The sequence below is a fragment of the Neolamprologus multifasciatus genome, chromosome 20 (assembly GCF_963576455.1).
Source record: "Neolamprologus multifasciatus chromosome 20, fNeoMul1.2, whole genome shotgun sequence".
NCBI classification, from domain to species: Eukaryota; Metazoa; Chordata; class Actinopteri; order Cichliformes; family Cichlidae; genus Neolamprologus; species Neolamprologus multifasciatus.
Genome location: NC_140458.1, coordinates 8305592 through 8321150, shown reverse-complemented (window position 1 = coordinate 8321150; position 15559 = coordinate 8305592). Strand labels below are relative to the sequence as shown.

At 39.4% G+C, this 15559-nt stretch overlaps 1 protein-coding gene across 1 annotated transcript; it reads right to left on the bottom strand.

The window, feature by feature from the left end:
* Positions 1-1166: 1166 nt before the first annotated feature.
* Positions 1167-7341, bottom strand: LOC146494337 (PAN2-PAN3 deadenylation complex catalytic subunit PAN2-like). The gene is made up of 22 exons (XM_085145874.1): positions 7075-7341; positions 6812-6981; positions 6606-6723; positions 6407-6484; positions 6074-6329; positions 5653-5941; positions 5347-5443; positions 5110-5220; positions 4859-4978; positions 4637-4765; positions 4328-4527; positions 4060-4202; positions 3775-3881; positions 3580-3678; positions 3346-3474; positions 2943-3080; positions 2795-2854; positions 2455-2703; positions 2167-2310; positions 1889-2068; positions 1682-1775; positions 1167-1351 (listed from the first exon to the last, which is right to left on the bottom strand). The coding sequence occupies exons 1-22, from the start codon at positions 7339-7341 to the stop codon at positions 1167-1169; spliced, it is 3363 nt and encodes a 1120-aa protein (XP_085002000.1).
* Positions 7342-15559: the final 8218 nt, after the last annotated feature.

Genomic DNA, 15559 nt, shown 5'->3' with positions numbered 1-15559 from the left:
TAACACCCTTCACATGCTACAAGCTGTTAATCCCTTAAATTTGTACCATTAAATCTACAAGAGTGACAAAAGTTGAAGAATAATGTTCTCTACTCCTTTGTTGGTGAATATGGACAGAACGGATGGCAAACAGATAAATTACATCATTTCCATGCAGTACCAGAAACATCAGGTAGAGGGAACCGTTACATTCAGAATCAATAAACATGATTTGGGAAGGTTTGAGAGTCATTGTGTGATAACTGAGAGCCGTGAACTCTGAGTATCCTGAGCTGATATCTGAAGGGCACTTCTGCAGAATTAGTGAGAGGGTAACTTAAAGAGAGAGTTTTAAAAAGCTGCACATCTTCTGGCTTCCTTCAGACAATGTTATTCACTTTCTCCTCTTGCCTTAGCAGTGCAGGTTTTTCTCCTTCAATTTCGTCAACACTTTTTCTGCAGTAAAGGTATTTCCTTATCTACAAAAATTGGGGTTAAATGTATGAAGATTGTGTTGCCGAGACCACATGGCTGGTTCCAAATTATTCAGATTTCCTGTGTAATATACTAAAGTTTTTTTTTTTTAAACAAGTCAAAGGTTTCCACGCAAATGTAAGTGAAATAAAAAAATATTGTAGTAGTGAATGAGACATGCAGTAGCAATGATAGCATAATGCCAGAAATGGTATATGCATTGCAACAGATTCAAAGGTGGATGGTGAAAATAACAAACTAAATTAATTGTTAAATTTAAATGATTCTCTGAACATCCATGGATTATGGTTTCAATCTATTTTAATCAAGATTTTCATGGATTCATGCACATTCTCCACTTCCTGGTATCAAACAACAAACATTTTACAGTGCTCAGGATGACTTTATTTACATGCAACAATTCTGACTTTTTCTTTTTCAAAAAACAAAAACAAATCCTTCAAATTCATATTTTGAATGATCACTTTCCCCCCCCCCCCCCCCCCTGTAAACCTCTCTGATATAAAAAGCTTACATTTCGATATGATAAAAACAACTGAGTCACTGACTCAAAGCAAATAACTATAAAATATGATACAAAATAAGCAGCCCGAGCATCTTCAGGTCATGGTGTTGCTCACAGTCCCATCACAGAGGGAAGCACAGCAGCACCTGTGGATGGAAGGAGAGTGCATTCAGTCCACTCAGATGGACTATCTCATGTCCGAATCCGGGACTTTCCAGTTCAGCTGGAAGCCTTTGTCGTAGACTTCGTAGAGCACCTTTGTCACGTAATGATTCCCTCCTTCCTGATACAGCTCCAGGTACTTCCTGTAAAGCTTCAGGGCCGTGCATGAGTCCTCCGTGCTGTCGTGGGTTTCTCCTTGGATGTGGAGGCCTGTGGACATGAAAAAAAGGTCAGGAATGATTAAAATGAAAGTGTTCAGCTTCAGATTACAATGTGGATATGAGGAATTAACACGTACGCTTTAGTGCATGAACTCAAAAAAGCCTCTAAATACTTTGTTGTTTAGACTTAATTCCAAGATGGGTTTGATGACAACTAAAACATCATGAACTATACTGACTTCGGTAACATGAGCGGATTATCCAGTTTACATATTTGGATCCTAATCCCTCTCACAGTAATAATGTGATTTAATTCGATTACAGACTCATATTTGGATTATTTGGATTTGATTTTGTTTTTTTATTTCTACTAACTTACCAAGAAAATACCAAGCAAGGAATTTCAGAGAAATCATCCTCTTGTAGGGCAATCGGAAGAGGTGGACGGTGTCGATAACTTGATCTTTGGGAACCTTAAGAAACAGAAAATAAAAAACATTCAAATCAAAGCACATCAAAAAAAAAAAAATCACATCTTTGAACTACATGAATTAATTTGAAATTTAAAACTGATGAAATAACGTACCACTAAATTAATGACACGAAAGTCATTTTGCAGGCCGTGGCCGACGAAGCGAACTCCTGCATCGATGAGGAAGCGCAGCTTCAGGTAGGTCGACTTCAGCGTGGTCACGTGCTTAGAGGATACTGTGGCATCCAGGTCTCCAGGTTCGATTCCAGAGTATTTTGTCAAATAGTCGACCACCTGGAAGAACAAATTGACAAGTTAGTGGGTGGATCCTTGAAACATTATATATTAATTATTTTAGGTCATCGTGGTCTTTTCTCTCTGCAGCTTCTCACCTGCTCCTGAGTGGAGATGTAGTCATCGATGAAGGGGACCCCCTCGTTGGGCCCCTGACCCCTAACACAGGTGATCCTGGCCACAGACATCTGACTGGGCTTGATGGTCGATTTGGTGCCGTCACTATGCAGCACTGCTTCCTCCTGCAAACACACACATTCAGGGGTCAAATTTGTTATAAATGCATGAGTCAGATTAGCTGAACTACTGAAAATATGTACTTGGAATATTTAAAATTGTTTTTAATCCTATATTATAATAAATGATGGTATCATAGCCCGACTTACCTCACTGAGCTTTACAAACTCAGCGTCCAGCCCCACCAGGTCACCAGCCTGCGGCATCTCACTGACTGTGAGTGGGATGAACGTGGCGTCTGTCTTGCTCTGCCTCTCAGTCCGATATAAGTCAGATTTGACTTCAGACTGATTGTGCTGACACTCACTGTGGAGGTCGTATTTGGTGTGGTAGTTTCTCTTGGCGTAACACAGGATGGCTGGCACTTTCCAGCTCACATCAAACTGTGCAGCCTCAGTCTGAAAAGAAAAGGAGAAACATTTTTAAATGACTGCACAAAGTTAAAGTTAGCATGAATAAACAAGCAGGAATCTTATCTAGGATCCTTACCTTCTCAATCGGCTCAATGAGGAAGTCATTGAAGAGGTACCACTGCTGGCGAGAGACTCCCTGAAATAAGAAAATCATTTTGAATGTTAAAAATTAAACTTTTTGTAGTCAGCAGATGTCAAACTGTTCTTATCTAAGCGTCACTCACCTCTTTTCTTTGATGGTAGGTCTCACCCACTTTGATGTGTGCGACCAGATTACCACCTGTGCCAGCGTCCAGGATGTGTGGCACCGTGACCACCAAGTCATACAGAGAAGCTCCCTCCGCCTCTTCAGCAGCACTTAACTAGTAACAGAAAGTGCAAATAATTGTAAGATAAACTTTTTCATTTCACAAAAGTTGAGAAATTCATGTGTTACAGAAACAAAAACACTAAAACCAACCTATAGTTCAATATCTACAATGCTTCAGATTAGTGTAATAATGTTTTAAAAATATTGCTCCTGGAAATATGGATTTAATTTTGAAGTCAAATTTTAACTTGGTGATGAAAAGTTACTCAAATTATTTCTTCAAGTGCAAAGATCAGCTGAAAATCTAAAGTCCTCACCTCCTCGCCCTCAGGCCAGCTGCTGATCTCCAGTCTCTGACTTTTGCTGAGGGACATCTTGAGAGTGGCGGGGATCCACACGTGACGCTGATCCTGATCTGTCTTCTGCATGGATTTGTTGAAGGCGTACTATAAAAACAAAAACATGGACAATCATGTAAATAATGAACAGATAAATCATTAGTTTCTTTGTTTCTTTTAACTGTATTTAAACACAGTGAATCAGTGGCTTACCTCGGCCTGAACCTTCCAGAATTCGGCCTCTTTGCTGCTGTTCACCTCACAGTTTATCACCAAAACATCTGGGAGACGTCGAATGTTGCGTGTCTGCACCTACAGTGTAACACAAAGAAATGATTACCCTGCACAACAGGTAACAATCAACCATAAATGATTTGTCATTATGAGTGAATGAAAGCTGTAACTCACTGTGGGCTGATACTTGTCACAGTTTCCACACCATGTGTGAGATCTCTGCTGCAGGCAGATGCTTTTCTTCAGGATCTCAGCAAAGTCGTGCTCCTTTATTCTTTTTCCTGAAGTGTCAAAGTACAATGAATATCAGTGTATACATCAAGTCAAGCAGATATTTCCTTCTGCTCATTCAAAAACTAAATTCATTCAAACCATTATGTAATCATTAATAGTTCAAGCTTCAAAGACAGAGTAATTCACAGTCACAGATATCCATGCTCTCAGTGCTCTCAGACTCACCTTGAGAGTCGGGGTAATGCATGTTGAACAGCGACACGAGGGAGGAGTGGACTGTTTCTATGCCACAGAGACACAGGCTGCAGTTCTCAACTTCAGAACAAAACAGCTCTCTAATGACAGAGTCGCCAGAGGAGCCCAGAGAACTGCAACACAAACACAAATCACAGTTTCAGAAACCAGAAGGAAAACTCTGCATTTATAAACAAACATAATGATAAGACTGGGACAGTGTCCAGTAAGAATGCAGGTCAACAACGATGTGTTTTACCTGCTCCTGGTCGTCCTGTAGGCCCGTGGATCCTCCTGCTCTTGTGTCTCCTGGAAGAGCTGGTAGAGGATGAAGTGATCCCATCTCTGGATTAAGCGACCTAGCTCGACTGTTTCTGTCGTCTCCTCACAGTTTGAGAGGATCAGGCCCATCTCTTTGGCTTCAGGGATGTTTCGAAGTGCTCTGAGGAAGTTGCTGGCCTTAAGGAAGAAGACATTAGAGGTTACTTTGGGCAGTTACAACAAAATGAGATTTCAAAGTAAGAGCCTTGCAATCCCAAACAGAAAAAAAAGAAAGAAAGAAACGTACCTGACATGGATCTCCTTGTGACAAATCCAACATGTGGAAGAGGAAGCCGAGTTCACAAGCCAAACAAAATTCCTTGTGGCACAAATGATTCTGAACAAGGCAGCGAACTGGCTCCAGGAAGTATAACACCTAAGATGCAAACATAAAAGATCCATGAAACATTTGACAAATTGTCTCATATTAAAAATTAAATGTACACATTGTGAATCTTCAGCTTCTTACCTGGATCATGCAGTTACAGTAGGCGTTGGGAATCTGTGGCTCCAGGCCAGCAAACAACGTCCTGTTGTAATGTTTGAAGTCAAAATCTTCCCGTCCACGTTTAGAGTATTTAATTGTCACCTGAAGCACAACAAACACATATTCGTCACATGTTTTGGAAATTAAAGCTTGTAGCAACACTCTATAAATTGTTACATATCATATTTAACTGTATCTCTATGAACACCAGGGTGAAACATAGCAAGTCCAACCTTTCTGTACTTTTCGGGAACAGTGTGAAGGAGCGGCTCTTCATCACTCTCTGTTGGAGATTCAGGGACGTGGTTGTAATAACCAGGTGTTCCTTCTTTATTTGCAGGGACCTGCAAACAACAAACAGGAAAAAAAACTTAAAATACACCACGTGGAGATGGGTTGAACTTTTTTTGTAAATTTATTACAATATTGTAAAAGTGACAGTTTAAAACAGAAACAAATTTTTAACATACCTGGTTACAGGGGCAGGCGTAAGGATTTTCTACATAACTGTTCAAGCCAACAGTTTCCATAGTTTGTGGGATTTCTGGGTCCATCCCAGGAGCCCATCTGTTGAAAAGAAACATGTTTTAGATGGAAACCTTTAACGGGAACTACATGAGACTCTAATTTTGAGAACTGCTTTTAAAATACTGAGCAAACCATTTATATCAACTGGGGAAGACTCGACATTATCTTACAAACTTTTATTGAATCTGACAACAATATTTATGAACGCTCTAATGCAAACTCTTCAGTCTCATTAGTGATTGTGTTACCTTGAGCTGGGTGGAGCCTGGGCAGTGGGGATGGGAGAGCAGGGCTGCAGGTTATGATTCCAGGTCAGCTGAGGCTGTGCATCCACAACGCAGGACTCTCTGGAGTAGACGTTAAACATAACATCCCGAGTATCAGACCAGAGACGCACACATCCCCCCGAATCTCCAAAGGCTAAGGCTTGTTTGCTGGATGAGACCTCAAAACTTGTGAGAAAGTGGTCGTTTGTGTTGACGTGGAAAATATCCGCCATGTTGGCGAGGCCAGTGGGCTCACAGAACTGACACTCACCTGGAAAAAGACACAGAATGCAGGCAGTTATAGCAAAGCCACAAAGAAATTGTGTGTCACATTTATTGGCCAAACATAGTAAGACTATGCTACAGAAAACTGGACTAAAGAATCCTGAAGCCAGCTTCATACCTGTCTGTGAGAGGATTGCGAGCCGTGACGTGTAGGTAGGAATGAAGCGCACAAAGAAGGGATCCACATGCACCCAAAGGGGGGTTGCAGCTCGCATCATTCGGAGGTCATACACCATGAGGAAACGTTCATTCAGCCCTCGGCTGGAGAACCCACTCACAGCCAAAAGGTTTCCGTGAACATCAAAGTCTGACAGGCCGCCAGGAAATGCGTCAAACTTTTGTGTCCTAAATGTGCGCAAGTCTCGAAGGGTCACCTGTTATCAGCAGAGGGTCAGTGTTAGAGAGATATAAACCAAACCTCATCAAACTGATGCAATCAGGTGATACTTACTTTGCCAGAAGGGTGCCCAAAGCAGAAGAAACGATTGGTCTGACGCATTATTGTCACTCCAGGTGCCTCCACTGTGAACTGGAAGAACAATTGAGACAGCAGACAGTCAGACACTCGCTGTGAAGTCAGTTGTATGATATGCCAGTGGTGTAAGCATAGATAGTTGTGGATTTTGATAAACATAAGCCTGGTGTCTTACTTTTTGAGTTTCTTGAAGTGTGTTCATGTCAACTTCAACCACATAGTTTTGTAATCCCCCCATGAGCAGCATGTTATCAGTCATGAGGAGACTGTGCATATCAGCTCCTTCTTCCATCCTGCAAAGCACCAAAAATGGCCATTAATTCAATAACATAAGGAATAATTTCAAAGCTTCAAGTCATCAACAGTCAATGTAACACTTACTGATAATCAAACATGTGAAGGCCCCCACGAGTGTAACCTCTGAGGTTGCATTCAGAAAGGAACAGCATGCCTGTGTCCAAACTCTGCACGTGTCTGATGGCATCAGTTGCGTGCACTTGGAAAGAAGAGTAGCATGCCATCGTAGATCCAAGGAAGGATTTTACATGACCCTAAGAGAAGAGCACACATATTATTACAGAGTGCAACGTTTGAGGTGAATGTAGAAGAAACAAACTCTGCTGAAGCATCATTTTAGCTCTTACCGTGTAGTTTCCCATCCAGAGCATTTCCCGCTGCAGGTCAAAATGTGTTGCAGTGATGGGGATGCCAGCTTCTGAAACTTTACTGTGCAGCTCAGAAAAAATCCCCTTCCTTACGTGCACAGGCTTAGGAACAGTCACAGCCAGCTCCTGTGTGTACATTCCCACGTCTTGGTGGAGGTTTGGATTCAGATATGAGTTCATGGAGGGTTCCAGTCCCCCAGCAGTCCACTGAGGAGACCAGTGAGGAGTGCAGTGAGGAGAGTTCATAGTACTGTGATGGTTGGCCCAGTATTCACCTAATCTTGTGTTGAGAGCTTCAAAAATCTTCTTCAGCTAAATCAGCCTGCAGAGGAACTGGAACTTCTGTAAATAGTAGTACTTGCAGGTTTAATCCTGATCTCTTGAAATGAAGAAAACTGGAGTCCAGATCTAAAGTCTGATGGAGAGAGCCGGGTATTTAACCTCCACTGGGATTTAAGGCGGTCCTAAGAGTCATTGACTGTCCCTGTATTCAACGTTAGGCTTCAGGGTCTGAATCAAGGTGGGTGTGGCTGAGTTTACATGAATACAGGTGTGAATTCTTTGGGAGACGTGGGCATCGTGTCATCATTAAGCCCACATTAAGGTGTCAGAGGGGGGTTGACCCAGTTTTTGCCTGAGCGTGTTGTTTCTGAATTGCACCCAGATAATGAGTTTGATCAGACTGGGAGGACCTTGTTTAGCACACTTAATCCACACCTTGATTAACAGCCGTCGTCAACAGGTCGTCAAAAGCACCAAATTCCTTGGTGTCCGAGATGCAAAATACAACTTTTGGTTTAGACCTAGCTGAAACCATATAATCCAAATTTGATGCCCTCATTGGTTGAGTCAAATCAATTGAAGCTGATAGTTGACTGTTGATTAAAGATAGTTTCAGCTATTGTCTGTTATCTGTTTCAGTGGCATTGATTAACCTTAACATGGTGATTGTTTGGTTTTAATTAACAAAAGACCATTAGCACTTGTCCAAACTGCATTTGTGTGAATAAAATAAATGACAACCAACATTCAAAAACACAAAAAATGAGCACTTTTATTGATTTGATCATGTTCCTGTTTCCATCAGTGGTTTATTCAACAAACTAGCTATAACAAGTTTACAAGTTTATATTACTTCTTCAATTATGAAAGATAGTATTTCACTAGTATTATCTCATCTAGAGTACTGCTCAATCATTTGGTCAGCAGCTAATAAGACAGATCTGAACAGTTAGTCCAAAATAGGGCGACCAGATTAGTGTTAAGGTGTTCATATTATACAAATATTGATAAAATGCACAATAAACTTTCTTGGCTTTCTGTACAAGCTAAATTATACTATGGTTTACTTGTATTTTTAAAGAAAGCAATACTGGTAAACACACCACACTTTTTTTATGCTCAGTTGCAGTATCCAGATGAAATACATAATCATGCTACACAATTCTCAACTAACCACAATTTAGTAACTACTCGAGTTAAAAGTAACTTTTTGAAAAACTCTGTTATATTTAGAGCATCTTTTCAGTGGAATAAGTTGCCTTATGCAATTAGAGAATTGGCTTCTATTCATAATTTTAAAAATCACCTAAAAGTCTATTTAGGCTGTTTTTAATTTATTTGTAAATATTGTAAGAGGGTAATGTCACTTGCAATGGAAATTGTGTATTTTGTTTGAGTGTTTTTTTATATTTTTTTAATATTTACATGCTTATATTTTCAGAATTGTAAAACCTTATTGTGGAAGTAAGAGCCAAATTATGAGGATATTTTGCATCCAACTCATTGTGTAACATTTTATTCGATGGTTTGGGCCCCAGGAAGACTAGCAACCACTGTTGTGGAAGCTAATGGGGTTCCTTATAAATAAACAAAATAAACAAACACTATTGCTTTAATATTATCAAGAGACTACACAACACATTCGTGCAAGGGCGTAGATTTGGCATGGACGGAAGGGACATGTCCCCACCAATATTCAGCGATTATTGAATTGTCCCCACCAATAATTTGATCTATTCGAGTAAAGAAAATCAAACCCGATAGAAAGAAAAAAACGATCTGTCAACGTCTCATTCACCCAGCGGTGCAGAAAGAGTTAAATTACGTTCTCTACCGGAGTCCTACCTCATGTGACAAATATGGCCAATGTGATTGGCTGTGCCTTTCAGGGAGCTCTGTTTAGTTTTAGCAGCGGCAAGCCTGCGCTGCGAGGACCTGCAAGGAGGAGAGGAGGAATGCAGCGCAAAGGAAGAACTTGGATATAAGTATTTTTCAAAGAAACCTGTAAGTCACTTAAAGCCAAATTAACTCATAAAATGTGTCGGTCATAATAACGTTACAGGCTATGCTAGGCTTTGGCCCACATCAGTCTAAAATTGTATGTAACCATGAATAACGTGTTTTGGAAACTAACTGCACAACAGGCAGCACTATTAGTTATCTCAGTCTCCCAGAGTAGCATTTTTAATTTTGATTGAAACTGTTTTGAGCAAGCCAGGATATTAGTTTACAGAGGCTGTTAAAATTATATGTCTAACGTTAAATGTTGGTGACACAATAATTTCATCCTAATGGTACTGACATATTCATAGGGTTAATTTTTGAGACGAAATGTCACGAGGTAGTCATGATTTTGCAAATATCCACCTTGTAGTGCAGTTTGCACAAATTGTTTTAAAAATGCACTCATCCTGCAAACATTACTGATGAGTCAAGATCTGCACAAATTGACAGAAACACTGAAGCAGCTCCACATTTTATTCTTATTGTCATGTATGTCCTATTTGTCAGGTGACAGAAGAACCAACACAAAGCTCAGAGAGTAATGATTACAGAGCAAGATTACAGATGAAATTGGATGATGACTTGATGGTTCATGACTGTATTTGAAGCAAAGGTGTGACTGCATGTATTTGGAATGTCTCACTGTTATTTATCAGGTGACAGAGGCAGCTCTGCCATGTTGTAGCTCAGAGGTGAAGAGGTGAGGTCACAGGTGACTGACTGATGATTTGGTGCTATAGATTAACTAGTATTTATTATCATGACAGTTGTTAGGCTGCTGATGTAAATTGTTTCATTAGTGTATATTTGACAAAGAATCTGATTTGACACGTCTCACTTTTTATATGGCACGAATCAATGTGTTATTTTATCAGGTGGCAATATGTCCTAGTGCAGTCAGAGGGAAGCAAGCAGCAGGCGCAAAGGTGAGGCACATCAAGCACACAATAATAATTTTAATCTGAGGATAAAACACATGTACTGAGGCTGAAAGAAGCTTCAGTGCTCTCAGAAGACTAAAAAGATGGCTAAGGTTAACAATGACTCAAATGAGATTAAACAATGCTGCTGTATGCCATGTCCACCAGGAGAGACTGGACAGTATAGATGTAAAACAAATATGCCAGCAGTTTATCTCAGTTAACGAGAGGAGCAGGCATGTGTTTGGCTCCTTCACATAGTAGACATTGAGTTGTTGTGTGGGACACCAGTAGCTGTAACAGTAGTTCATGTTTAGAATAGAAAATCTCAGCTCACTGATTTGATCGGGGCAATTGTGTGCCTAAACTGTTGCATAATTTTGCTGAGAGATCTTTTATTTTGTGGTAATCTTAGATGAGTAATTTTATGGACAAAAACCACCAGGTCATTCAGTGTTCCCTTAGTGCCAAAATATAACAGATGTTGGTGTAGTATAACTGAAGTAATGATGTTAAGTCCTTAAGTCATATTCTTTTATTGTCATGACTGTATTTGAAGCTATTTTTATTTTTGTATGATACCTGATTTATATGGAATATGGCTGAAGTAAACTAAACCCTAAAATACTTAGTCAGTCATTTTTTTAATAGTAATTTAACATTATATAATTCACATATAAAATTATGAATTGTGATTTTAAATGGTTTAAAAGCACGTAGAATAGCATATGTAGGCAAGTATATTTCTCCTCTTTTTATTAAGAAGCAAAAACAAAAAGGAAAAAAAAAAAGAAACAGGGCAGGGTTCAGTGGTTGAATCATCCATCCCCACCATTCATCCCTGACCTCCTCATATCCAGCTGAACAGGATTACTATACTCTGTGTAGATATACACATTCTTTCGTGGAACATTGAAATCCATTGTGTTGTGTAGATTTTTAACATATCTCCTGGATCATTACTAACTGTATGTTTGGTTTTACTTGTAGAGTTGTTGGTAAGACCAGACAAGGAGCGTAACACAGGATGGCTGGCACTTTCCAGCTCACATCAAACTGTGCAGCCTCAGTCTGAAAACAAAAGGAGCGTGTTGTTTCTGAATTGCACAAAGATAATGAGTTTGATCAGACTGGGAGGACCTCGTTTAGCACGCTTAATCCACACCTTGATTAACAGCCGTCGTCAACAGGTCGTCAAAAGCACCAGATTCCTTGGTGTCCGAGATTTAACCCTTCTGATTCACACCTTGATTACCAGCTTGAAACCTGTGACCCTAAAAACAAAGACAAGCTCAACGACTCTCAGGACCACACCAGCCATAAAATTAAACAACAGTTTGTCCCATTTTTTGGAAAACATCTTTTGCTCCAGGAGTAAGATAAAACAAATACTATAAAGATTAGTTTCATGTGGTTTGAGCGACTTCCTGTATCTGTCCTTGTGGCAGCAGAGTTAGAGAAACTGTGCAGCAGATTAGTTTGAATTTCAAACACAATTTTTCTAAATGTTGAAAAAGCCTGAACATTTAAATACTGTTTAAGTCTTCTTTGATCTTTTATTTCACAGCTTGATTTACACTGCAGCTGCCATCTTGTTTGTAAAAATGACTGCCCTCCAGGAAAAATAAAATACATATATTTGTATTACATGAACATTGCCAAGTCGTTTACTGGCTAATAACTTATATTTATCAATTACATTTAGTACATTTAGGACCTCTGAAGGGTAACATCCTCTAGTGTCTCAAAAATGTTTTTACTTGCTGGTTTGACACAACCTGAGCTGTGATCTGATGAATGTTAACATTCAGTTCAACCTTTGTCCCATTTATCCACATTATATTTCATCCATATGCACAATGAAACAAATTGTTTATACATTTCTCATTTCACTCAGCTTTTCAATCAGGTCCCAATCAGATATTCTTTCATTGATGTTTTGAATATGAGAGAGGGATCGAAATAATAATGATCGAAAGGTTGTGCTCCCTCTCTGTCTCTCCGTTTCTGCTCTTCGGGAATAATTCTGATCTGTTATGGAACAGCAAAACTGAGCTGAACTTGTAGGTCTTGCATTCACTGTAATGTATGGTTATGTTGGTTGTTGCTGTAGTTTCCCTGCTATGTTGTTCTCTTCTTGAATGTTTTTCCCCTGGAAGGTGATCCAGTTAATTTTAGTGTCTTTTCGCTCTGTTCCATTTCCTTTGTGGAGCCTCTTCCCAACTTCTCTAGTCTTTTTCTTCCTTGTCCACCGGTCCTGTCTTTTTAGATTGTAGTAATTTAAAATAAAATAAAAATAAATAATAAAGATCGAACAAGCTATAATAATAATAATAATAATAATAATAATAATAATAATAATAATAATAATAATAATAATAATAATAATAATAATAATAAACAAGATCCATTCGCGCAGTTACATTGCTACACGCGCAACTTAAGTTTGACGTCAGTCCCAACAATTTCTAAGAGACGAGCTCATCCTTATAGAAAACCGAGTTGATTCTGCTTCAGCCTCATCTTTAATTATCTTTATCTTAACCGTCACACTGTTTTCAGAAAGAATCTTTTATAAAACTTCTTACCCTATTTTATTTTTCTGTGCTCATCTGTAAGCCGCTGCTTTGCGCTGCGTTTGGCTGGAAATTGCTGAAATTAAATGTTTACATCTTTCTATATGAATCACATGAATTAGCGCACTGTAAATCACCCAAAGAAATTACCACTCACACGGGTAAATTCATCATAAAACTAACATTGCACCTCTTCGGGTAACCACGACAGCAGCTTTGTGAGCCAAAAGAGGATTTTGCGTTGCGCGGACTGATACTAAATCTGGACCTGGATATCAGCTTCACACCAGCCATTCGTAGTGTTATAAGTCTACTTCACGATCTTCTGATGAGTCCTGAGTGTTTGGTGACTTCTGAGTGACTTTTAAGTTTAAACAATACTCTGGCACGGAAAAGGTTACGGCTCTTTGGACTTATATACCCCTGAAAAAATGCTTCCTCTCTCTCACAGAATTTGTTGATTTCGGAGCCTTGAATTGGTTCAAAGGCCTTGACTGTCTTACTCGCCACATATTGACAAAAATATTCGTATTGATTTATTTTATTATTATTTTTGATATTACAATATTCCTGAGAATGTAATAGCTCGTTTTTAAGCCTCCCAGTTATCAGTATTGTGATTACACTATTGCTTTAATATTATTGAGACTACACAACACATTCATCCCTGACCTCCTCATATCCAGCTGAACAGGATTACTATACTCTGTGTAGATTTACACATTCTTTCATGGAACATTGAAATCCATTGTGTTGTGTAGATTTTTAACATATCTCCTGGATCATTACTAACTGTATATTTAGTTTTACTTGTAGAGTTGTTGGTAAGACCGGACAAGGAGCTCAAACAATTTCATTTTATGGTTCCCAAAACAAAACAAGCTGAAAAACAATGAAAATAATGTCAAAAACTTTTAAAAACAACTGTGTGGAAACGGTAAGAGTGTGCAGATCATCCAGCAGAGGGCACCATTATATCAAAAAAATCACTTAAAGATTTATTAAATGAAGCACGTCTATTAAAGTATAGTTACTACTTTTCAAAGGTGGTGGCTGTAAATGCTGCACTTGAAGCACAGTCCTTACCAGTTAGGGCTTTTTAAAGATCTCGAGGTGAAATATTGAGGACAATTTTTTCAAACTTGCTAAATGTGTCATTTATAGAAGAGAAATAACAGCTTTTGAAAAATTGAAAGTTAATCTGAATTCTGAGAAAGCTGCAAAAAGTGAGCTGGAAAATGAACAGTGCAACAGATTTCACAGAATCTGGTGAAAAAACCAAACTAAATTCATTGTGGTTGGAATCAGTTTTAATCAAGATTTTCATGGATTCATGCACATTCTCCACTTCCTGGTATCAAACAACAAACATTTTACAGTGCTCAGGATGACTTCATTTACATGCGACAATTTTGTCTTTTTCTTTTAAAAAAAAAATCCTTCAAATTCATATTTTGAATAATCACTTTCCCCCCTGTAAACCTCTCTGATATAAAAAGCTTACATTTCGATATGATAAAAACAACTGAGTCACTGACTCAAAGCTAATAACTATAAAATATGATACAAAATAAGCAGCCCGAGCATCTTCAGGTCATGGTGTTGCTCACAGTCCCATCACAGAGGGAAGCACAGCAGCACCTGTGGATGGATGGAGACTGCATTCAGTCCACTCAGACGGACTATCTTGCATCTGAATCCGGGACTTTCCAGTTCAGCTGGAAGCCTTTGTCGTAGACTTCGTAGAGCACCTTCGTCACGTAATGATTCCCTGCTTCCTGATACAGCTCCAGGTACTTCCTGTAAAGCTTCAGGCCCTTCCTGTAAAGCTTCAGGCCCGTGCACGAGTCCTCCGTGCTGTCGTGGGTTTCTCCCTGGATGTTGAGGCCTGTGGACATGAAAAAAATAGTGGGCGATAAACAAACAAGAAAGACGGGACTTGCGGCAGAAAAGCCGATCAGCTGATCATTGATCAGTTTCATGTTTGAAGTAATAACAGGAGAGGAACGGGGAGAGAATGAGAGAAGTAGATGCAACTGCGCAGCAAAGACAGAATAACTCCAGCTTTGTGTCCATTTTTTAATTCTAGCTGAATTACGGGACAAATCGCTTCCTTTTCACCTCAATATGGAACTCCGATGGCCAGTCCAGCTGTGGCTCAGTATATCAGTTGTTAAGCTTAACGTGGAAATACTATGCAGCAAGGGCGTAGATTTGGCATGGACGGAAGGGACATGTCCCCACCAATAATTTGATCTATTCGAGTAAAGAAAATCAAACCCGATAGAAAGAGGAAAAAAATAATAATCTGTCAACGTCTCATTCACCCAGCGGTGCAGAAAGAGTTAAATTACGTTCTCTACTGGAGTCCTACCTCATGTGACAAATATGGCCAATGTGATTGGCTTTGCCTTTCAGGGAGCTCTGTTTAGTTTTAGCAGCGGCGAACCTGCGCTGCGAGGAGGAGAGGAGGACGGCAGCAAAGAGGAAGAACCTGGATATAAGAAAGTATTTTTCAAAGAAACCTGCAAGTCACTTAAAGCCAAATTAACTCATAAAATGTGTCCGTCATAATAACGTTACAGGCTATGCTAGGCTTTGGCCCACACCAGTCTAAAATTGTATGTAACCATGAATAACGTGTTTTGGAAACTAACTGCACAACAGGCAGGCGGCACTATT

Excerpts from the sequence above, each read along its gene's own strand:
- LOC146494337 (XM_085145874.1), bottom strand. The coding sequence starts at position 7,341 with ATGAACTCTCCTCACTGCACTCCTCACTGGTCTCCTCAGTGGACTGCT. Across the intron at positions 5,444-5,652 it reads CAGGCTCCACCCAGCTCAAG|ATGGGCTCCTGGGATGGACC; the intron begins GTAACACAATCA and ends TCTTTTCAACAG. Across the intron at positions 3,882-4,059 it reads GCATTACCCCGACTCTCAAG|GAAAAAGAATAAAGGAGCAC; the intron begins GTGAGTCTGAGA and ends TTGACACTTCAG.